Here is a 24,640-nt window from a genome sequence, read left to right on the forward strand (position 1 = left end):
GGGACAGGAACACTCAGAGTACTTTGTATGTGAAAGACCATTCCAAAGGGCAAATTAGGTCGGTGTCGTGACCTGGGAAATTTGAAATTACTTCATTTGAAAATGTCCTAGGGGAAATTTCTTACCATGGCCATTATCATAAACCAAATCACTCAAAAAACAAAAAACATGTTTCATCAAACAAGGAAGAAATTATACCTGTCTTAGAAAGACTTTAAATATTTTTACTCTTTTTTTTATCAATTTTCATTTTTCCTTTACTTCCAAATAAGTTGTGGACATATTTCCCCGTATCCCGGTTGGAAAATACACTGTATGTCACTGACTATACATCTATACTTACATTATTTTGATCACTCTCACATGACAGTGGTATCATAGAAAAATATATTATATTTGTTATCACTTATCTGTTATCATCTCGACGTCACTGAAAAAAACAAACAAATTGAAACATCCAGTTTTGAAATTGAACCCCGACAAAAAAAAAACAACATATATTCCACGTCAAGACTAATACATACCTAGATTGAAAAACAAACATTATTGTGAAATGCGGATAATATCACATCAGAGCATTCCAAATATTCAAGAGAAAAAAAAATATTACTTTCAGTTTAGCTTTCAGAAACATATCTCTATCGTTGAAAATCTGTCAAAGGGAGGTAACCCACTAAAATGGTTTAGCGCAGACCACTTAATTTTTTTTCCAGCGGTGATAATAATGTAATAATTTAAATGGTTGGTCAACCAAGCAATTACAAAATATTGTGAGTCTGACTTCATATATACCAGAGATACATGATTCATCATTTTCGGGTGTTTTTATAACCAATATTTTGTTTCATTTGAAATTGAATTGAGAAACAGGCTATGCCTATATATAGAACCCTCTCCAGATCTCTTCCCAGATTTAAACTAAAATGAAATGAAATGAAATGGGGTTTAACATCCTACTGTTCTGCTTCGAACTGGGCTAATGAAGATGGGCATATGCCATACAGTGTGCTATATGAGGGAAATTTTGCCCAGACAGCGGCACTACAGCCTAGCTGCTCTTATATCTAATTCCAACTGTCAAGGGATCTTTTACATGCACGCCAATGCGTTCATGGGACCTCTGTTTTTCGTCCCACCCGAACGAGTAGACAGCTGTCCGTGTCAGGCCCTCCGCCCTGCATCACTGTTAAACTAAAACATATCAGAATTTCACTGCAGGACATTATCTACTGAACTACCAAGTGACATACCGGTATTTGAAAGATATTTCAGCTTGTGACAGGGTATAAATGTCCAACAATCTGATTAAAATACAGATCTAAATTTCGTTTTGTTATTTTATACTTTCGTTGGCCTCTACTACATGAAGATATGACCAGTTGTAGTGGAAGTTTGTGTCAGAGGTCATATGAGTGGCTTTAGACCCTATCATGTCAGACATTTAATTAACCAATGAGCGTTGATGTTTCTATGATGTCAGACATTTGATTTACCATCAGCGTTGATATTTCTAGTGGGTTACCCACAGTTCCAGGCACCTCACACCAAAATCTTGCCGTAACAGACCATTTCATTGACTAATCCCTCACATCATTCAGAATGCGGGTTATATAACAACCCTTCCAGATTCTAGTGTAGTAATGACAAGTAAAACAAATTTTTGAAATATAAAATACGAAACGAGGTAGGATCTGTGTTTTAATCAGATTGTGTAATAGATAATTCCACCAGTTGATTACATCTTCGAAACGTAGTCTCATGGTTTAATTCTGGTTATCATGGTACCGGTACATTCTCAAAATTTTAAAACAGAAAAGTCCACCTGGTCTGAGGATAGAACTAAAAACTGAGATCACCTGTACACATTGGCATGCATGTAAAAGAACCCTTGACAGTTGGAATTCAATTGCTGCCTGAAAAAAATTTCTCACATTGCACATACCAGCTTCATATTATTGAGATACTCCACTCATCAGGTGAGGGTTAGTACCATTCTGATTAAAATACAGATCTATATTTCATTTGGTTTTTTTTATACTTTTGATGACCTCCACTGGGTGATTTGATGATATATTTTGCTTCAAATTTGATTGAAATGGGGTTTAACGTCCTACTGTTCTGCTCCTATGCTGGGCTAATGAAGACGGGCATACGCCATACAGTGTGCTATGAGGGAAATTTTGCCCGGGCAGCGACACTATCGCCTACTCTTATATCGAATTCCAACTGCCAAGGTATCTTTTACGTGCATTCCAATGTATACATGAGACCTCGGATTTTTGTCTCATCTGAAGGACTAGACAGCTGTCCTTGTCAGGCCCTTCGTCCTGCATCACTGACAAGGGGGAACCATGCCGGAAAATCTGGATGAACTTTCTCGACCAATGCAGGGATCGAACACCCGACCTCCAGGCTAGCGAGCCAGCGTCTTACCCACTTAGCCACGTGATCACCTACGAATGAAGGAAAAATATCAAACAATAATAAAATTAATAAATATCCTTTTATTAAAAAATTGTACATTCCTTCACTTTACTGGTTAAAATGGCAATATTATTATTTGCTTGAAATTCAACAAAATAAAAAGCATATGGTTAATCTGTACTGCTGTAGATTCATTTGGTTTGGTTCAATTTTTCATTGGAATATTCAACTGTACAATGGATTTTATTTCATCACAGGTGATTTTAAACATGTAAGATTTTAATAACCATAATTAAGTTGTTTATTAATATGTAGGGACAAAGATGCAATTTTTATTTTCGAGTGCTCACACAGTTATGATTTCACTAGAAAACTAATAACGTTCACTTTTGAACATATGACTTTTAATAACAAAACATTATGTTATTAAAGTTACAATTTCATATTTTTAAGTTATATTTTTAAAATGTATTAAAATAAAGCCCTAAAAAGGATGGTATCTAAAACAGTCCTACCTTGTTAAAGAATAATCCTATTAATCCTATAATTCACTATTGCCAGTTGAGAAATTGGCAAAAATATCATTTACAACTTCAAATTCAAACGTTTGAAGATAGCTATTCCATGGTGGGGAATAGAAAAACAAGGGAGGAAATTGGGAGGTAATTGTGTTATTATTTCCGGTGTGAAGATTTTTAAGAGTGAGAAAGATAACCTATGATCGTATAATAGTGAGTTGACAACCTATTGAGCAAAAGACAGAAATAATTATGTTTTGACTTTCTTAGAAAATATGAAATTGTAACTTTAAATAATGAAGACATAGATCTGTTTGTTTTACAAGTATAAGTCATTTTGTCCTAAGTTAACATCGATATCGATTTTAAAGTGACATGTTAGAGACAAAAAATTGGGGAAATAACACAATTTATTACTATATTTTTGACCTTATGCCATGCATTATTCCAACTCATATTGCCTGATCGGCTTTTTCTTTAAACTAGCTGAACAACATCATATTGTGGTAGTTGATGCTGTTAAAGCGAGAATTTCATATTTTCTAAGAAAGTCCAAACATAATTATTTCTATGTCTTTTGCTCAATAGGTTATCAACTCATTATTATACGCTCATAGGTGTCATTCTCACACTTAAAACTCATTTACACAGGAAATAACAACACAATTACCTCCCTTGTTTTCCTATTGAAAACAATAATCAGCCATTTCCTCAATGTTGGAATTTGAAGTTGAAAATGATATTTTTGCCAATTTCTCAGCTGGCAATAGTGAATTATAGGATTAATAGGACTATTCTTTAACAAGGTAGGACTTTTTATGGATGCCATCCATTTTAAGGCTTTATTTTAATAAATTTTAAAAATATAACTTAAAAATTTGAAATTTCCGCTTTAAAGGAGAATACAATCTGATTAAAATACAGATCTATATTTTGTTTCATTTTTTTCTTGTTATCCTTTCGATGGCCGCTACTACACGAAGATCTGACGAGTAGTAGTGGGAGGTCACATCAGAGGTTATACAAGTTGTTTTAGACCCTATGACATCAGACATTTGATTAAACAATCAGCGTTGATGTTTATAGTGCCAAAAACTCGCCGTAACAGACAGTTTCATCGGCTAGTCCCTCACATCATCCAAAACGGGGGTTATATAAACAAAATCTTGAACTATAAAAAACAAAACGAAATAGGATCTGTGTTTTAATCAGATTGAGGAATATAGTTCTGTTCTGAACATGCATCAAATTCTTATTGTGAAATAATATGGCTCAGCTAATAATCACAGAATGTTTGAGCAGTTGACTAATGAACACAGATTACATTTTAACAACAAGAAGACATGTAAGCTTTAGGTCGGTCTAGATAGCTGATTTTAGGCTCGTCATGTGAATTAATGTCTAAGTTACATGTATGTACGATTTGAAGCCAGAAAAAACACCTGCGATAGGCTGATTTAGCGTTTACATAACGCATCTCTAAGGGATCGGACAATTCAGTTTTTTAAGGTTCTTGATCAATAGAGCTTGAACTTCATCGAGCGCCTGAATCTTGATCCTTGAGAGACTTTTTTCAAGCACCTTATAGCTGAACATTGCTCCCTATAATTTTCATATTTTATTTTATATCATTAACAAACAGTCAAAAGTTGCCACTCATGCATAGAATAAAGTCTTGGCTATATCACTGTAACCTGGGTATCATTAATCTTGTGCATTTAGCACTAATTTTTTTTACATTCATTTAATATTAAATCGTTGTTTAAAAATTGGTATAAATTGTTTAAAATCCCCCCAAATCATCTAATTTGTACATGTATCCAATTTAAAGCTGACTGATTAATTTTCATAATGAGTGTCCAATTTACAAGTATTTAATTCCCTGGCCTCAAAAATTAATCATTATAATGATTATACATCAATAAATAATTGAGTTGTTTATTTTTTAACAGTGATCGAGAAATTAAACTCTTGTAAATGGGACACTCATTATCAAAATTGAATGGTCAGCTTTAAACTGGACACAAATACAAATTAGATGATATTTTGGTGATTTTAAACGATTTTTACAAATTTTTTAAACAAAGATTTGATATTGAATGAATGTGAAAGAAATTAGTGCTAAATACACAAGATGAAATGATATCTGGGTTACAGTGTATGTATGGACTCTAAATCTTGTATTTTAAGTACCTCTATCTTATGATCGAAAGGATTCGCTATTCTTATCATGATGTACATGTAGATTTGTAACTGTCCTTTATGATACATATAACACTCCTTGTCCAAGTTCGAAGAGCGTACATGTATATTATAAGGAAAGTAATTTTTGATTTCCACAAATTAAAGATACATTAGTTAAGAGTTTAATAAAGATTTGGCCATAATTGCTATAATAATTCAAAAATAGATGATAAAAAAAGAAAATATTGAGAATTTCATTCAAATTACATCATTCTCAGCCAAGTTATCATTGTTTGTAGTTTTGACAAGATGTGTGCACAGTGGTAACCAGGGCACTGGTATAATCAGGACTTAGCCTCGCATTCCCATTTTTAAATTAAATTTTTAAATAGCAAACCATTTTAATCTACCGGTAGTTAAAATCTCGAGTATCCGATGTCTAATTAATAGTTTATATAACATTTCAGGCCTAAAGAAAGACCTACAATAAGCAGATTTAGCTCTTGCATAATGTATGTTTAAGAAGAGCTTTTTTAAGCCTAGCATAACAATAAATTTATCTATGCCAGCATGTAACCAATGGTAACAGACTGACTGTATGCCAGCATGGAATCAATGGTAACTGGCTGACTGTCAACATGTAACAAATGGTTACAGACATCACATGTATCAATTCATTAGCCATGGAATCTAGATACCAACTGTTCTCAATAAACTATAAAATACATGTAATATTGGTGCTGGGTGTTGCCAATGCAGTCATGATACGATTTGGATCACTATTTGGGTGCTATGATACGATTCGTATCACAATTCATAACTATGTTAATATTTACCAAGAAAACAACAGGATAAATGAATAATTTATATTTTTAGTCCTGCCGATGTCGAAGAAATAAAACTGTTTTATATTACGATATTGATATGGATCAAAATAAGGACCAAAACAATTTAAGAGTGTTTGTGTACCTATTGATAATTAAGAGTGACAGGTTACTTACTGAAGCGAATCGTGAGAAGGTCAATACCTATACATCAATTTAATGATATATCGTCCCAGCACCACATGTACATGTAATACTTATTAGTATGGACAATTACTAAAGAATATTCTCTTATCATTTTCAAGCAAGTAAAAACATTGAGAGAATAATATTCAAACCATGGCCCAACTGAATTGGTCATGTTCTTTCATAAAGAATGTTTTATAATTTACTGCAATCTCGATCCCAGAGATAACTCTACCATTCGTTTATTTATGGTAAAACTCACCGGTCATCAATAAGTGTGAAATCAGTTTCTTAGCTCCGCCCCCAGTGGCTACTGATTGGCAGGATTTTTTAAAAATAAAATGCTGCCAAGTTCAAAATGGCCGGTGATTTTACAAGAGATAAATGAAGGGTAAACTTATCTCTGGGATCAAGATGTAATTTATTGCTAAATTGCTACACGTACATTGTATGTCCAACTACTAAATATCTTTAAAGAAATACAATTGTTTACATCTTATATCAATTGTTCATGTGGGAACTTTTCCTAACAAAAGTTTTTACATGTGCTATAATACAATGTAACTGCTGATCATATAGGCCTAGTCCATGGGGCCTAAAGGTAACCTCTCTGGCCTTAAGCAGGTTGACTTTCATGCAAATTCCCACAGTGACCAAATACTCACAAAATGAAAGGTGCCAGTCGATAATTCAACATGCATGCCAGAGCTTATTTAAGTGTCCATCATTGAACAACAATAAAATTCACTGTCAATCAAAAACTATCCAATAAACTATCAAAAATGACAATTACGGTATCTAAACCTTAAAGATTTATACTCTACACCATGTTGGACTAGGTTTACCTATATATGACTTTCAAATATATATGTAACTCGAAACGAAATACCATTTTATCTATCGTTGCAGTGTTTTCGATACTACATGTACACATATGCTGTTGAGACACATCCTCTGTAAAGTTCCTGTTTAATGGTTTGCAGTTGCTTGTTAGCAGTGTAGATAAATGAAAATGTTGAATTTTGCCATCCACTGAAGAAAGAAGTTAACTAGTTATCAACCTTTGCGCCAAGATTTTGACTGGTCAGATGTCAAGTCGTCAGCATATCAAAGAGTAACATCTAACGTTTTGGATTAGTGCTGATAACGCAAATCACCACAACACAAACTCATGAAATATTGTTTTTAATAAACCATATTTTTCAACAGTCTAATGCTGTAGTATAGATGTATTGCAAGTCGTACATGATCATTTACCCAAACAAGAAAATTTCACGTATAAAATGGTTTTTGAAGCAGGGGCCATTACAAGTACAAGTAGGTACCGGGGTATTTGGGTTTATAGGCCTATTAACAACAGGGTACAGGCCTACACTTGGCATTCAATCGATGTCCTTTCTCGCATATAGGCCTTTATTTTCCAACATTCATAGGCAACAACTTTAAATGAATTTCGTTTATCTTTCCAACAATTATTTCACATTTTAGTTAGCACTAAGAGGAATTTTTTTCTACTAAATTTTTAAAAGCGTTTTTTTTTTTTTAAATTTCATCAGTTGCTTGCATTATTTCTCTTTGTTCTGAGATTCGGCTGGAGTATTTTTTGATTGTTCCTCCATGTTTACATTGCTGTCGTCTTCCTCATCTTCATCATCTTCCTCGGCCATTAATTTCTTGGCAAGTTGCACAGCTTGGAATTCATTATAATGAAGTTTTCTTTTTAGCTCAAATTTATGTCGCTCTTCCTGATCTTCTTCAGTCTCTTCTTCATCCTCATCATCATCATCATCTTCTTCATCATCAGCTAATCGAGGATGACATAGAACTGTAGTGTCCGTATGATCTGATAGTCTGGCTGTTAATGACGAGGGGTCAAGACTACAGGATTTACCAACACTCCCCCTTCTTTCGACTTCACCTTCGCCTTCAATCACATCATCGTCCTCAACATCACTATTCTTGCTGTAAGGCGTGGGTGGTTCATCTATTTTCATATGACCATAATCCTTGTCTGGCGGATGATGAGTTGCTAATATATTCATTTCATCCCAGGACATTTCTTTATGGGACTGAGAATGAGAACACTCGGTTCGTTGATCTAAACTGGAAGAACGTTTTAAAATACCCTTTTTTGGCCTCATTTCTTCAGAAGTAGCCATTTTTATAAGTTATACTCCTTGCAGCCGACTGCTTGAGTTGGATTCGGACAACTTCAAGTATGTACAGGATTCAGCATGTGTATACAACCAATAATTTAGTCAGAAAAACAAAAAACATTATTGTTTTCTCAGATAATTAGTTTTGAGAAACTCATTTCATTCGTTAGAGATCTACCTGAGGGAGATAACCCCATATTTCAGGTTGCAGACCATCTTATTTTCTTATGTTATTAATTCGAACAAAAAGTTTCTCGGTCATCTTTTTTTATAAACAGTATTTTATTGCCCGAAAAGGATTGGGGAACAAACTAGGTTTATATTACCTCCCCCTTTTAAAAAAAAAAACCCAATAGATTTATAAAATGTGCGAGGATAAATATCATAGGAAAATTAATATACATCCGGGATATAATCGAGAAAGAAAGAGACAGAGAAAGAAATGGGGTTTATAAAGTCCACTCGACACAAACTAGGTCATACCGGGACTATATATGGTTCAATTTTATTCCATAATTCGCTTGCGCGTAGGGGTCTTTAGCAGTCTGAGGAAATCGGAGGACCCGTGTAGCACTTTGGCCCTTGAGACAATTTTGGGTTTTTATAAAATTGTCCCTTCAATTTTGTCTATTATAAAGTCAAATCACACAGTACTAAATGAACGTGGATATATAGTTGTTCGTAAAAAACAGTGATGTTTTGGTTAAATTATAATCATTGTCAAAATAGTCATCAAATTCTAGCTGTTTATTGACCTATGGTTGATAGACAAAAAACAGGTAAATCTATCTTATTTGTGGGAAATAAAGAGTTTTATTCCTTATATGGAGTGGAAATTCACGTCAAGGTTATCGAAGACCTGCAGAAATTAGGGGGTATAAATTAGGGTGTAGAGGCGAGCTGGATTAGAGCTCACCCAGAAATTCCTACCAGCCATTACCATTGAGAACGAGGAACCTGCAAAGCCAGTACAACTTAGAAATAAAGTTGTGAAACTATTATTACAGTATTATTATTTACGATCACAAACACAACAAATAAAGAAGTCGGTAGTACTACACCCGGAGAAACCCCACGGACCCTTATACTCCTTGTCACGTACAACAGGGGAATCGAAACCACGCCAGGGGACTTTGACTCAGCGACAGACTTTATGATACAGCGCGCACGTGCTAACCATTCAGCCATCCCCCCCCCCCCCGGGATGGAATCGTTCTAGGTTGATAGAGAAATTATGATTCTGTGCTTTAAACGGCCGTAATTCACGTTAGAATCCATCGATTTTAATAATGTTTGGATCGATATATTTTTGGTACTGTAGTAAAACATCGCCTTTTTTTTTATTTTGTATGATCTGAAAGGTGTGAAAGTCTACGGGTGTCTTTTAGTTTGGGATATCGTATCTTTAGTTGATGCGACCTTTCACCCTTAAATTTGTTTGAAACAATACAAAGAGAGAGGGAGAGAGAGAGGTGTAACGCCCACTATGTCGTTTCGGGACTAACATTTAGTGAAATTTTATTTCAGTAATTCGTTTTTGCGTAGTGGTCTTTAACAGTGGGAGGAAAGCAGATGACCAGGAGAAAACCCACGAGGTTTGACATGCAATCCTACCCCTTATTTACGTAGGCCTACTAGTTGGGAATTGAAACCAATTCTCTTGACTAAGTGCCGGAACTTATGATCTAAAACGCACACATTAAACCAATCGCTGCACCACCACGAAACAATTATATGGATATGAAACTTATAATAAGCAATAAAAAAAAGAGCAACCACACACACACACTTTGCGCGGAGATTAAAATGCTACATTATGGTCTTCTACAAACGTATCGAATCTTACAAATCTCCACATTTCTCAAATACAACGTTTGAAAAATTCATTCTTTCAATTCGTTTGCTACTGAAATAACTTTTTTTAAAGGGCTAATCCCGATATTTTTTGGAGAATAAAACTACTTAATTTTGTGCTAAAATCCCTTAAAATCCTCTAGCTAAGGGCCGAGCAACTATCTCAATATTTGTGATAAGTTTTCAAACAACTTAAACCCGTCAGTCTTCATCTGGAAATGGAGATCGGTGTCCCAAGCTGTAATATGTGGTGTCTTGATAAAACCAGACTTTTATTTGATAAAAATAATGTGTAGGTGAAATTTAACTTTCGTTATCAAGTAGAGCACATGGGTCATTCACTATATAGACCTCCCAAGTAACGGGAATCGATTATCAGGTCACCCAACGAAAAAATTGACCCGAATTCTTAAAAGGGTTACGTGTCCGGATAAGCAGTTTTGACGTTCACGTCCAAACTACTCAATATTTTGAGCTGGAATTTTGAGAGACGGTAAATACACCATTCCTCTATATTTTGGCACTTAAATTTCATACGTACTCCGACTTTTATTTTTGAGACTCTGTTAGAATCAGGATAGTCCCTTTAACCGTACCCGGTAACGTTATTGACAGATAAACAATGGAAATTATTCAAGAATATTTTTAAAAAATGAAATGAAATTGGGTTTAACTTCCCACTGATCTGCTCCGACTGGGATAATGAAGACAGGCATACACCATACCGTGCGCTATAAGGGAATTTTGCATTCCCACGTGTAGCCTACACGGGACGTCGTCTTTTCGTCACATCCGAACATAGCATAGTAAACACGGAGAACGCTAGATCGGACACAGTCCTGTACATACGACTTCCTATGTATATTGTGCGTTAGGGTTAGGTTGGCCCAGGGTTAGGTTTAGTTAGGGCTAGCGTTAACTCTAACCCTGGACCTAGCCCCAATGCTTATCCAAGTCCTAACCTACAACCTTGCCCTAACCTTATTTACATATCAGCTACCATGACAAAAATTGAGCTGGCCTTAACAAATAGATTTTGCCAGTCGGTGGTTGTTTTGCGCTTTTGTTGTGGTGTTGTGTGAGTGTGAGGCAGCATTGTTGGTGTGTGTGTGCGGTGGCATTGTTCGTGGAGTGTGGCGGGTATGTGGTGCACAGCAGTATTGTTGGGACGTTATGTGGTGTGCGATGGTATTGTTGGAGCGGTATAAAGCGTGCGGCAGTATTGTGGGGGCGTTCTGTTATTATAAACTCGCCCCTAATATGGCTACTGCCTACCATCTTCAACGCTGAAGCATTATAATCCTTACCCATAATGTTATTGGAGCCACACACTAGCCTCGTTATTTCCTGTATTTATATACCACAGACTCCACCAAGTTGTAATATCGATAATTCTTTATGATGGTCAGAACATTCTGACCCCATTAGGTCACTAGACGACTCATTTTGAAATGGGTAACTGAATGAATCACATTCATTGAATATATTATCGTTGTTTGTTGGGTTTTTTAAAATAGAATTTCGGATCTCTAAATTCGCTTTTCGAATCGCAAATTAACGTCTATGATAGTTTCTTAATCCAAGAAAAGGACAGGGGGTTAACTTCTCAATACACTTGCGTCTATCATTTTGAGACTAACATATCTAACATATGGTTAATTTCTTTCTATGGTCCCATGGAAATGAAATGAAATGAGGTTTAACGTCCTATTGTTCTGCTCCGACTGGGCTAATAAAGACGAACATACGCCATACAGTGTGCTATGAGGGAAATAATTGTTCCCGGGCAGCGACACTATGACCTACTCTAATATCGAATTCCTACTGCCAAGGCATCTTTTACGTGCACCTCAATGTATACGCTGGACCTCGGTTTTTCACCCCATCCGAACGACTAAACAGCTGCCATTGTCAGGCCCTCCATCCTGCGTCATTGACAAGGGGAACCATGTCGGAAGATTCCAATGAACTTTCTCGGTCATTGCAGGTTACCCACTTAGCCACAGTGGCTCCTCCCATGGATAGGGCTGGGGTCCAGGACAGTGTCTTTCTTTTAAACATATGGGGGGGGGGCAGTGGTTAACGCATGCGCGATGCATCATATGATGAATCCAGTGGTCCCGGCTTCGATCTCGCGGTGATGGCTGAGAAAGTTCCTGGGGAATTTACAGCCTGACTGCTAATGGTGCAGTCCTGATATGAAATATTATGTCTAATCGTTTGAATGGTACGAACACCTGAAATTTCCATTGACAGATGGAATTCGACGAAGGGTATAGTGGACCTATATATGCCGGTTGTTTTAATTAGCCAGGTCGGTGCAGAAAAGCCCGAGATTAACCCCATCTTATTTCTTTTAAAGTGTTCTGATTTCATAGCAAAAAAAAAAAATCACTAATGTCAACTAAATTGACAAATTATTAAGCATGTTCAGTCGCAATAAATGAACAAATTTGTCAATGCATTTCTTGAGCAGATGACTCACATCATAAACCAGCGACACAGCTATCGCTTACAGGCTTAGAATACCAGAAACCCACATATATGTGTGTGTAGGCCTGTCACAGACTGAATACTGAATACAAAACCAGGATCGATATTTATCAACGACTGGTTGGTGTGTTAATAACATCAGCAACATGTGTGGCAGTGTGGTTCGTGTATATTGCTAGGGTTTTCAATTGGTGGATCACAGACCAACTTCCTACTCACACGACATCAATTCTCGTCCACGTGAGTGTAATTCCCGACCTGTGTTTTAAATTCGTCTTCTTTTTGGTTGTATTTTATTAGAAGAAGAAGAATCTTGTTCCAGATTACCTCAGTATCATCATAAGCCATGGTAAGCTATCTTTAATGCATAGATTATCTGACCATCGTTTGCAGTATGTATCAGGCGCCGGTTTGTACTACATGCAAATTTCTCCGATGTTATATAAGAGGATTAAGATGGGGTTCAACTGTGTCTGGGGTAGAAAAGCAAGGCGTTAACCCCCATTCCAGTTCATTTCTATAGTCCTGCATCCGTTGAACAAGCTCAATTATTAGAAAGCATTTAATGTATGACCATCTTTCTGGGCTTGTACTACTAAATGCCGGCCTGTAAACGCCTTGGATGTTACTGTATATAGGGGATTTAATTGTGTCTGGTGCAGAAAAGTAGGACGTTCAATTCCAGTCTATTTCATTTCATTCCTATAATGCGAAACATTGATTAAATGGGATATAATGTATGACCATCTTTATGTAGTAGGTTCCGGTTTGCACTAGTTGTAAATGAAATGGGATTTAACGTCCTACTGTTCTGCTCCGACTGGGCTAATGAAGACGGATGCACTAGCTGTAAATATCTCTGATGTATATAAGATGGGGTTCAACTGTGTCTGGGGTAGTCCAGCATCCGTTAAACAAACCCAATTATTAGATGACATTTAATGTATGACCATTCTCCTGGGTCAATAGTAGTTGTTGTAAATGCCTCGGATCTGACATAAGGGGATTGGGGTGGGGTTTAATTGTGTCTGGACGCTAACCTATTCCATGTCATTTCATTTTTATAATTGACGAGGTGGCATCTAACGTATGGCCACCTTTCTTGGTCAGTAGTTGCAGCCGGTTTGTACTAGATGTCTCGGATGTTATATAACGGGATTCAGGTGGGGTTTAATTCTGTCTGATAAATCTAAATCAAGAACGGAAGAATTGTCCAGGAATTATATACAGCTTATTATTCCTTGTGTTGTGTGGTGCTATAGGAAAGAGGGAGGGGTCATCATGACTTGTCTACTAGCCAGCGTATTTTGTTCAAAACATATGATCAGTCTTCGTTTGAGGAATATTTCCATAATTAAAATGCAGATGTGACGTCATCCTTTGATGTTGGCGTATCATTATTTCAAATAATGGTACAGGCAATGTGCCAAGCGTACACTATTTATACTAGTTAAAATTTTGGACCCGTGTGACGTATTTCATTGCAAAGCACGTGCGAGTGTCTGTATTTTTAGTTGTTTAATGGTCTCGAGCTTAAGACATTGCGTAATATAATTGAAACAACAACTCGTGACTACGTCACCACTGGTGTTGTTTCAATATATTACTTAATGTCTCGATCTCGATCATTAAATTACACTTAATACCCGCTATTAGGGCTGCCAATAGATAATGTTTTATTGCAATACGATCATCCGCGATACACTGTACCGATACATTTTTATTGCAATACGATCATCCGCGATACACTGTACCGATACATTTTTGCCGTATCTATATTTTCTACTTTTATTTTATTCAAACGTTAGCCAGACTCTTAAAGATTATTGTTAGCCAGACTGTTTATAAAGATTTCATAATGAATCATATTATTTAGGCTTTGCAGTAAACAATAAATCTGCAAAGACAAAACCAAGGCTTTGCAGTAAACAATAAGTCGTAAAACCAAAAAAACTTCAATATAAAACTGTGCCCTAGCTTTGTGATAAACCATGACTTTATCGAAATATTGCAATACTGCAATATATTGCATTGCAATACGATTTTGGGCCGAAATATAAAGCCCTACCCGCCAAATTGTTTCTACCTTACTATTGGAGGACGGAAAGTGTAGTCTGCTGTGGGCTAATTTCTTCCTTCTACCTGGGAGTTAATGTTCGCTGCTTCCACCCAGGGTGATATCGCAGACCTTTTTGACACATGGTTTATTTTATTTAGCTAATTCTTCGTCTAGACACGATCATTCAGTCCAAGCGTATCTGTCATGAGTGTCGTGCGTAAGCGTACCTGCGTCCACTTAATCTAAGGGACTGAAAATGTATTGCCTTTCAGACAGGTACAAAAAATACTGCAAGCGGGTGCGTTGCCAAGAATTAATTGATGGGCAAGGTGGGGTTGGGGCAGGCAATTCCATGAACTTCATCTTTCACAGCATGAAAGTTAGAGTTCTGGAAGGCCTTAGCACACTTCTGACACGAAAACCACGACTCGTTCCACCCCGGGGCCTCGGTCAAGCATTCTTTGTCTTTATTGTTAAATATATATGGTATGCACTATATATATTATATGAAAATAAATATTTTACAACTGCAGTGTGTATGACTGTAATTATTGATTAGAATTGTAATATAGGGCATGATTCACCATATTGGTATCTAAACTGTATTGGTATACTGTAATAGTATGTATTGTTCTGTACCCACGAGTGAGTAAGACGCTGGCTCGCTATCCTGGAGGTCGCGAGTTCGATCCCTTGTTTCCCCTTGCCAGTGGTGCAGTTAGGGCAGCTGTCTAGTCGTTCGGATGGGACGAGACATCGAGGTCTTGTGTACCCATTGGCGTGCATGTAAAAGATCCTTTGGCAGTTGGAAGTCGATATAAGAGTAGGCCGTAGCGCCTCATTGCACACTGTATGGCGTATGCCCGTCTTCAATAGCATTAGAAGCACAACAGTAGGCCGTAAAACCCCATTTCATTTTTATATATTATTTTTTTAGGGGTGTTGGGTGGCCGAATGGTTACCGCGTGCGTTGTATCATAAGGTCTAACATTGAGTCAAGTGGAGTGTTTTCGATTCCCCGCGTGTACGTGACAAGAAGTAGGGTCACCTCGCCTGTCCAATCATGCGTTGTTTTATATATATCTAAATTTTATAATATTGTTCTAGGGAGAAAAAATGTGTTGAAGCATCAGTAAATCAATTAATAAATGTATATATGCTTGTATTATATATAAAATGACAATTCCTATTCGTTGTATTTTTATAGCGCGGGGTGGGGAATGGGGGATACGAGGTGGTCTAACGTATTCTCGCATTACGTCCTACGATACCCCCCCCCCCTCTCTCTCTCTCTCCCTCTCTCTCATTCTCTCTCCTGTAAGCAAATACAGTCATATATTATCTGCCCTTGGATTTTTGAAGCCCAAACTGTGCAGTGACACATTTACTTACTACGTTTACAAAGTCAAAATTAATATTATTAATATCATTGAAATTTCTATTTTTCTACCATTTGTATAAAGAAAATAGGTATTTAGCATAAGCTTTGACAGCCATATTGACAAATTGTGAAGCAGGTAACACGTGCTATTGATCGACAAATGCATCATATCTTTTCCTCATTTAATGTGGTATTGTTGGAATTTCTCGCCATTATTTTCACCAGTATTGATTTTAAAATAGTTACCAGGTAACTGGTTTTAACTGAACTAGATTGATTTACAACATAACTGGCTACACAGGTGTATTCTAGTGAAATGGTGGCAGACCTTATAATTGAAAGAAATAATGACAGACCTTATGATTATAACAGAGAGAACACGTATTCGACCACTCTGTCACCTAAAATAATGACAGATCTCATAATTATAAGTGAAAGAACACGCATTCGTCCACTCGGTCACCTAAAATAATGACAAACCTCATAATTATAATTAAAAGAACCTGTATTCGTCCACTCGGCCACCTAAAATAATGGCAAACCTCATAATTATAATTGAAAGAACCTGTATTCGTCCACTCTGCCACCGAATTATAACTGAAAGAACCTGCATTCGTCCACTCTGTCACCTAAAATAATGACAAACCTCATAATTATAACTAAAAGAACACGCATTCGGCCACCTAAAATAATGGCAAACCTCATAATTATAACTAAAAGAACACGCATTCGGCCACCTAAAATAATGACAAACCTCATAATTATAATTGAAAGAACCTGCATTCGTCCACTCTGACACCGACTTCATAATTATAACTGAAAGAACACGCATTCGTCCATTAGGCCACCTAAAATAATGATAAACCTCATAGTCATAACTAAAAGAACACGTATTCGTCCACTCTGCCACCGACCTCATAATTATAACTAAAAGAACACGTATTCGTCCACTCTGCCACCGACCTCATAGTCATAACTAAAAGAACACGTATTCGTCCTCTCTGCCACCGACCTCATAATTATAACTAAAAGAATATCGCTGGCGTAAATCTAATCTTGAAATTGATCGAGACTTATATAAACAAGCAAGAAATGAAACTAACCGTCTTATCTCATAATTATAATTGAAAGAACACGCACTCGCGCACTCGGCCATGCACCTAAAACAATGGCAAATCTTACATTTGAAAGAACAGGCATTCGTTCGCTCAGCCACCTAAAATAATAACAAACCTTATAATTAAGAATATTTCTGAATGGCATATCGATGGCAATTTCGTCTAGGATACCGACCCCATCCTTGAATTTGCCCAGAACCCCTAAGATTCGACCCACTATACGTACCTTTCTAACTGTTTTCAAATTACCCCCACCCACCTCTACCTCTCTCTCTCTCTCTCTCTCTCTCTCTCAATTATTCAAATTTATGAATTCAGTGTTATTATGGGTTTTTGTTTTCATTTTGCAGCGTGAATGTATCAATATCCATGTCGGTCAGGCCGGATGTCAGATGGGCAACTCGTGTTGGGAGTTGTACTGTTTAGAACATGGCATACATGCTGATGGACAGATGCCAACGGATACGACTGTTGGCAAGGAAGACGATTCCTTTAATACGTTCTTCAGTGAAACTGGTAACGGTAAACATGTACCGAGGGCCATTTTTGTTGACTTGGAGCCAACTGTAGTAGGTAAGGAAGCCCACACCATTGATTTTCTGATAAATAATATATACTTGAATCACCTGAAAGATGTTTTGTTAAAAATTTCAAAACGTATAAATTATGAATTGAAAGCTCTTGAACAGTATAACCAAGTCTTTTTTACGAATAAATAAGAAGAAATTTCTCTTACAGGAGTTCTCAAAGGACAGAAAGTCAAATTGTTGTAGACTAAATCCATTTTACAATCTCTTGGCAATTTATCTGTCTAGAGAAAAACATCAATAATTTATTGACCCACACCGCCACGATCTCAAACTAATACTAAGATAAGCGATTTCTGATGCTAAGATGTCAATTTAGTGCATGTTTTTCGGTAAATTATATTGGAAAAGGCTTTTGGTTGTACAGTGACAAAATGGGGAAGGGTGGTGAGGTGGGGTGGGGAGGTGAGGTGTGGTCATTGATAACCATTTAAATACTTCAAACATGGATGCCTTCCACCAGATCTTAAAATATGTTGATAACGTGCCAGAGTGAAAATGAAATGAAAGAATATTTCACGCACTACTGCCTGCGCCAGCCGGGCTAATGAAGCTGAGCATACGCCATGCAGTGTACTATGAGGGAAATTTTGCCCGGACAGCAATTAATTATGGGTCTAACTCAATCTTCACCAAAATTTGACTTACTAGGTTTTCTCAGATAACAGGAGATAGTTAGCCGCTCTAGGCTACCTTCTTCCTTATTTTTGGTGTTTCCACTTGTTCGATTCTTTATTGCCGTTAAAATTATTGTCATTCCACACCCTACACTCCCATCTGACCAGCGGCCGCATTAAAAAACAGTCCAAGACAACCCCCAACATGCAGCCGAAGTAACAGCGGTGGAATTGCCTTAACATTTTTCATAGATGCCACAGGGTTCAACGCCCTCAGCTTCCTTGTCACCCCTCCTACTGCTAATGCCTACTTATTACAAAGTCCAAGACAAACCCCAACATGCAATCGAAGTAAGAGTAGTAGAATTGCCTTAATATTTGTCATAGATGGCAAAGAGTTCAACGGTCTCAGCTTCCTTGTTACCTCTACTGCTGATGCCTACTAATTACAGCGTGTTTCTATTATATTTCAGATGAAATTCGAACTGGGGTATACCGACGACTCTTTCATCCCGAGCAAATGATAACCGGTAAAGAAGATGCTGCCAACAATTACGCTCGGGGTCATTACACCGTCGGTAAAGAGGTCATCGACCTTGTTCTTGACAGAGTCAGAAAATTGGCTGATCAGTGTACTGGTCTTCAGGGTTTCCTAATCTTTCACAGTTTTGGTGGGGGAACTGGTTCTGGGTTTACGTCCCTGCTTTTGGAGAGGCTGAGCGTCGATTATGGAAAAAAATCGAAATTAGAGTTCTCCATCTACCCAGCTCCCAGGATATCAACTGCCGTTGTCGAGCCTTACAATTCTATTTTAGCCACGCATACAACTCTCGAACATTCCGACGTCGCCTTCATGGTGGACAACGAAGCCATTTACGACATCTGTCGACGCAATTTGGACATAGAGCGACCAACGTACACCAATCTAAATCGCTTGATTGGTCAGATTGTCAGCTCTATTACTGCTTCTCTCAGATTCGATGGCGCCTTAAATGTAGATCTGACCGAGTTTCAGACTAATTTGGTACCTTATCCACGTATTCATTTCCCCATGGCTTCCTACGCGCCAATTATTTCTGTCGAGAAAGCCCACCACGAGCAGCATTCAATAGCAGACCTCACTAATGCATGCTTTGAACCCCATAACCAGATGGTAAAATGCGATCCAACTCGTGGAAAATACATGGCTTGTTGCCTTCTTTATCGAGGTGATGTTGTTCCCAAGGACATCAATGCGGCCATTGCTGCCATCAAGACCAAAAAGTCTATCCAGTTTGTGGACTGGTGTCCAACTGGTTTCAAAGTCGGTATCAACTACCAGCCACCAACTGTTGTACCAGGCGGTGATGTTGCTAAATTAACTAGAGCAGTCTGTATGTTGAGTAACAACACGGCTGTCGTCGAGGCCTGGGCTCGTTTAGATCATAAATTTGACCTGATGTATGCTAAGAGAGCTTTCGTCCACTGGTATGTTGGTGAAGGCATGGAAGAGGGTGAATTCTCTGAAGCTAGAGAAGATTTAGCTGCCCTGGAGAAGGACTACGAGGAAGTTGCTGTCGAGGGTTTTGATGATGACGAAAATGACAAAGATGGCGAAGGAAAAGACTTTTAAACAGTGGCTGATGTTTTTATGGAGACCATTGTAAGGTGCTGTGTATTCTCTTTTTTTCACGTAATGATAGGATTGGAAACTATACGCGATCTCCTAAAAATGACTGTGGTTTTAATAGTTGTGATTTAAAGGAGAATTTACTCCACATGAATACAACAGATATAAATAAAGGACAGTGTTATCAGCCAAGGGACAGATTTTTAATCTTTTGTTAATGGATATAATTGTTCGACTGTTGAAATATTTGAGATTGAAGGGAGATAACCAACTCGGTTTATGACTATAAATTGAAACTTTTTAACAGTATCACAAAGTTGCTGATCGACTTCCATATTATGACATATATTCCAAGAGTCTTAGACCGTTCCGTTCGGACCCGTTGAATTTACACCCGGGGCGTATCTGTTCGGTATGCCGATTACACGTTTCTCTTCCCGACGGCCCGGCATACTGGGAATTATAACTCAGATTTAAAATACCATATGGATGTCTTTATTGGAATATACAGGAGAGCAAATTGATTTCCGGAATTATTAAAAGCCTGGGACCATTGTCTGTTTTTCCTGTGGAGTAAATTTTCCTCAAATACATTTCAGATCGTTTAATGAATATTCCTTCCTTAAAATCGTACACTTTGTCTTTCCATTGTTGCCATAGCGATATCATATGTGATATTATTGCCGCCAAAAGTATTGCTTTTACTCCAGTATTTAGAAATGCTGCCTTGTCTGTTTATATTTGTTACCTGGGCCCTTATTCACCAACACTTAAACTAAAATATTTTAAGAAATCAGTCTTTTCATTTGCTGAGAGTATAAATTTCTGCTAGGATTTTAACCTCCAATGAATGAAAAGGTCACAACCTTAAAATATCTCTGAAAAGTTTTAATGAATGAGATCTCTGTACTTTAATTACTTCTATTTGCTCACCTCGCGCTGTCTTCCTAGCTTTCAAAAGACCGTAATGCGATTTTTACCATTTTTTTTTTCAAGAATTGCCCCGGTCGTAATAATATATAGTTTTTAAAATGATTTTTAGAATTTATTTCAATATTTTTTCACCAATGTAGCAAATGAGTTCTTTGAAACGCATTCAGTATTAATACTGAGTGTCGTTTCTATTTTGTAGATTTTCCTAATATATAATTTTAATTCACTTTATTTTGTTTTCATTTAGTTAACACATTAGCTCGTTGGGAGGCATTTAGGAAGTGAATTCTATTGTAGAGTTCCAGAGGCAAGAAATGTATATACCCCCTACTGGCTATTAGATGACAGTCTACATTATTGGTATTAGTCAATAAGAAGACTTGTTCAAATAATAGTTTTATTTATTAATATTTTCAACTTATTAACTTTATTAATTGAATTCAAATTTTTGTTAACTGATACCGATAACTATAATAAGTTAGAGCAATTTAGTGTTTTGATAGAGCAATAAACTATAACACATATATTTATAGGTGAACAATTACTAACTTATATAGTCGGCGTTTGTTAGAATTTGTTCTCAATGTTTTCAAGCAAGTTCAGTAAAATATGTGAACGACATAGTATATCATGATGTAAGAAAAACCTGATCCAAGATTTCAATACAGGAATAAAATTAGAAGTCATTCATTCGTCACCCTAATAACTAGTACAACATACAGGTAAATAAAATTTACATATCAGGCCCTAACTGTAATGGTTATAACCCCTTAACCCCCCCCCCCCCCCCCGCCCTCTCTCTCATTTATAATGGTAAAGATGTAACCTTATTTAGTATATAACACGCATTTACACAAGATATAGTACATATATTTTAGGCAACGTCATATAAGATTATGTAACCTTATTTAGTATATAACACGCATTTCCTCAAGATATAATACATTAGTAGGCTTCATTGAAACGACAACGTCATATAAGATTATGTAATAATGCAATGTTATATTGATGTGATATTTATCAAACTAAATTAATTGTGACATTTGAACAATGCTAGGACCGACTGTAGAATAATTTAACCAACATGTATACACCTGCCATAACAATATTTTTAGTGGTGTGCAAAGATTTGGTGATGCCTTTGTCCAAATGCTGGATTGTATACGCCCCCCAAGACGCACGTATATACCCTAGTACTGAGAAATGGGCGAAAGAGAGACATTTTAAATATGTGAAGACAGATGAAATAAACCTTTTGTTTAAATTAAGTAAGACAACGCGTACAGCGATAATTTCAAATTTTATAAAAGATCATTTTAATTTCGCTCATTGATTGAATTTGCCCTCTGCTCCCCTATTGGCACGCCCAGATAGAGAGAGAGAGAGAGAGAGAGAGAGAGAGAGAGAGAGATGGTGCTTAAAGTCCACTCGACACAAACCAGGTCATTTTGGGACAAATGGTTCAATTCTATTTCAATAATTAGCTTGCGCATAGGGGTCTTTAGCAGTGGCAGGAAACTGGAGTACCCGGAGAAAACCCACGAGGTTGGACAGACGACCCTACTTCTTGTCACGTACAAGGGGGAATGGAAACCACGCCAGTTGACTCAATGACAGACCGTATGGTACAGCGAGCACGCGTTAACCATTCTTGCCACCCAACAATAAATCAGAGAAACCACGCATTCTTCTTCTAGAATGTCACACCAATTTGGTTTTTTTTTCTGCTCTTAAGAGTTCTTGATAAATAAATGGTCACTTGAATCACGTAAAAGATATTTTGTTCAAATTTCAAAAATTCGAAATGTAGGATTTTGAACAGCAAGAATGAGTACTTTTCGTTTTAAAACAAGTCTTTTTCCCGACGAAATAACCGTCTTCATTAACCCAGTCGGGGTAGAACAGTAGGAGGTTAAACTCCATTTCATTTCCCGACGAAATAAGAGCAGAAAAACAAACTGATGTGGTCTAGGTATGTGTTATAGTATATTCGGCCATAATTAGTTGCGTATTTTGTTTATATTCTTTTTTTCCAAACACTGTACTTTAAGACTTTGTGTGCTATGCAAAGATAGGAATAGGCGTAATTAGTTTTTTTAAAAGGTTGCACGTTTATTTTTGGAACAGGGGCTGGACCCGAGTTTCCAAGGCCTTCTCAGACTTAGGCCTAATAATCTACCCAATTTTCAATCACTGTTCATGAGAAATTTGTTTGATCCAAAAACACGAAACTTTGCACATAATTATTTGTCTTTGGCGTATTTGATAGGCCTACGTTTAAAAAACAAAAGTTTTATAAAGGGCGTTAAAATAAGGCGAACAATTTTGAATAAATTCTTAACTTAAGTCTGAGAATGCTTTGTGAACTCGAGGTCTGGGCCACAAGCGCTACCCATCTTGGACTGCGATTTTTGATATGAGGTCATAAATTTCAAGATGGCTTCGATGACGTCATATTCAGTTCCCGGTCCATAGTGAGGTGGTACTTTTTATTTCATTATTTTATCATTTTAAAGGTGATTTTACCATCTAAAATATAATGAATTCTTCCACGATTGTGTGTAAATACCTCGGCAGGTCTTCATATTTTATTAACATTTATACTGTATATAAATAAACATATATTACTTTCGTTTTATTTGTTTTTATTAAGGAGTTACAGTGGCTCAGTGGATACGACACTGGCTCAGTAACCAGGACGCCTCGGGTTCGATAGTTTTGGGGGATTTTTAAGCGTGGTTACCCCTTTTCAGTGGTGTAACACGAAGGGTCTTGCACGGAACAGCGTCTAGTCGTTCTTATAGGTAAAAAACGAGGTAGCGTGAACGTAAAAGATCCCATGTCAATAGGAATTCGAATCCTGTCACCCCCTCTCCTCCCCAACAACACACACATACACCGCATTGTACACTCAACCATAGGAATGAAAATTACAATATGTTAGTCCCAAAACGACTGACCAGAAGTTAAACCCACCCCCTTATGTTCCAGACGTCAGTGGTGCAGTACAAAGGCATCTATTCATACGGATGGGACAAAAAAAATTAGGTGACTTGTACAATTTGGTGTGCACATAAAAGAACCCTTGACAGTTGGAATGTAATTGCTGACCGGTGAAAAGTTCCCTTATAGCACACTGCATGGCGTATGCCCATCTTCATCATTCAGGTCGGTGCAGAAAAGTAGGGGGTTAACAAAAATATTCATTTATTGTTTGCTAGACTTTAACTTTTTCCGAAATGGAACAACATGTTGTGCATATTGTTAAACACACCCGTAAGATTGGCCATACAAGTCATGAGATACAAAAAATGGAAGTAGGATACTAGTAAACATTTAACTATCCGCGCTACATTTCAACGCTTAACTCAGTTATCATTCCGCCTCAAAATCACAAATATTCACTAAATCTGGTGGAAATGTGGGGAAAATTGAGAGAAAGGCTATAAAGTTAAGGAACTTTTGTTTGGTGGTTTGTCCGAATTAATGATAGTTCGTCTATGTACGCGGTTAAGAATCGATGGAGAGTGTATGAATTTACTATTTACAATTCATAGCCGCGAGAATAAAGATGTAAACAAACACGAATTGACAGAGAGAGGGGGGGGGGGGTACCGTCGACTCGACACAAACTAGGTCATTTCGGGCCTAACATATGGTTCACCTTTAATTCAATAATTCAATAGGGTCTTAAGCA

At 37.0% G+C, this 24,640-nt stretch overlaps 3 protein-coding genes across 5 annotated transcripts in view; 1 reads left to right on the plus strand and 2 right to left on the minus strand.

The window, feature by feature from the left end:
* LOC126808899 (uncharacterized) overlaps window positions 1–628 on the minus strand; it is a 31,603-nt gene extending 30,975 nt beyond the window's left edge. For 2 of the 3 annotated variants that reach the window (XM_050533956.2, XM_050533954.2), the window contains exons 1-2: window positions 525–628; window positions 344–430 (exon numbers count right to left, since the gene is read on the minus strand). The gene's annotated coding sequence lies outside the window, so the exon portion shown is untranslated. The remainder of the gene's footprint in view (window positions 1–343; window positions 431–524) is intronic. The other variant, XM_050533957.1, reaches the window with a different exon arrangement.
* Window positions 629–2,484: 1,856 nt separating this feature from the next.
* LOC126808919 (protein phosphatase inhibitor 2) lies at window positions 2,485–8,458 on the minus strand. The gene has a single exon (XM_050534008.1). The coding sequence runs from the start codon at window positions 8,293–8,295 to the stop codon at window positions 7,702–7,704; it is 594 nt and encodes a 197-aa protein (XP_050389965.1). The 5' UTR covers window positions 8,296–8,458; the 3' UTR covers window positions 2,485–7,701.
* Window positions 8,459–12,784: 4,326 nt separating this feature from the next.
* LOC126808905 (tubulin alpha-1C chain) lies at window positions 12,785–23,575 on the plus strand. Its single transcript, XM_050533966.2, has 3 exons — window positions 12,785–12,988; window positions 17,548–17,770; window positions 18,875–23,575. The coding sequence occupies exons 1-3, from the start codon at window positions 12,986–12,988 to the stop codon at window positions 20,011–20,013; spliced, it is 1,365 nt and encodes a 454-aa protein (XP_050389923.1). The 5' UTR covers window positions 12,785–12,985; the 3' UTR covers window positions 20,014–23,575.
* Window positions 23,576–24,640: the final 1,065 nt, after the last annotated feature.

Source organism: Patella vulgata, chromosome 1 (assembly GCF_932274485.2).
Source record: "Patella vulgata chromosome 1, xgPatVulg1.2, whole genome shotgun sequence".
NCBI lineage: Eukaryota > Metazoa > Mollusca > Gastropoda > Patellidae > Patella > Patella vulgata.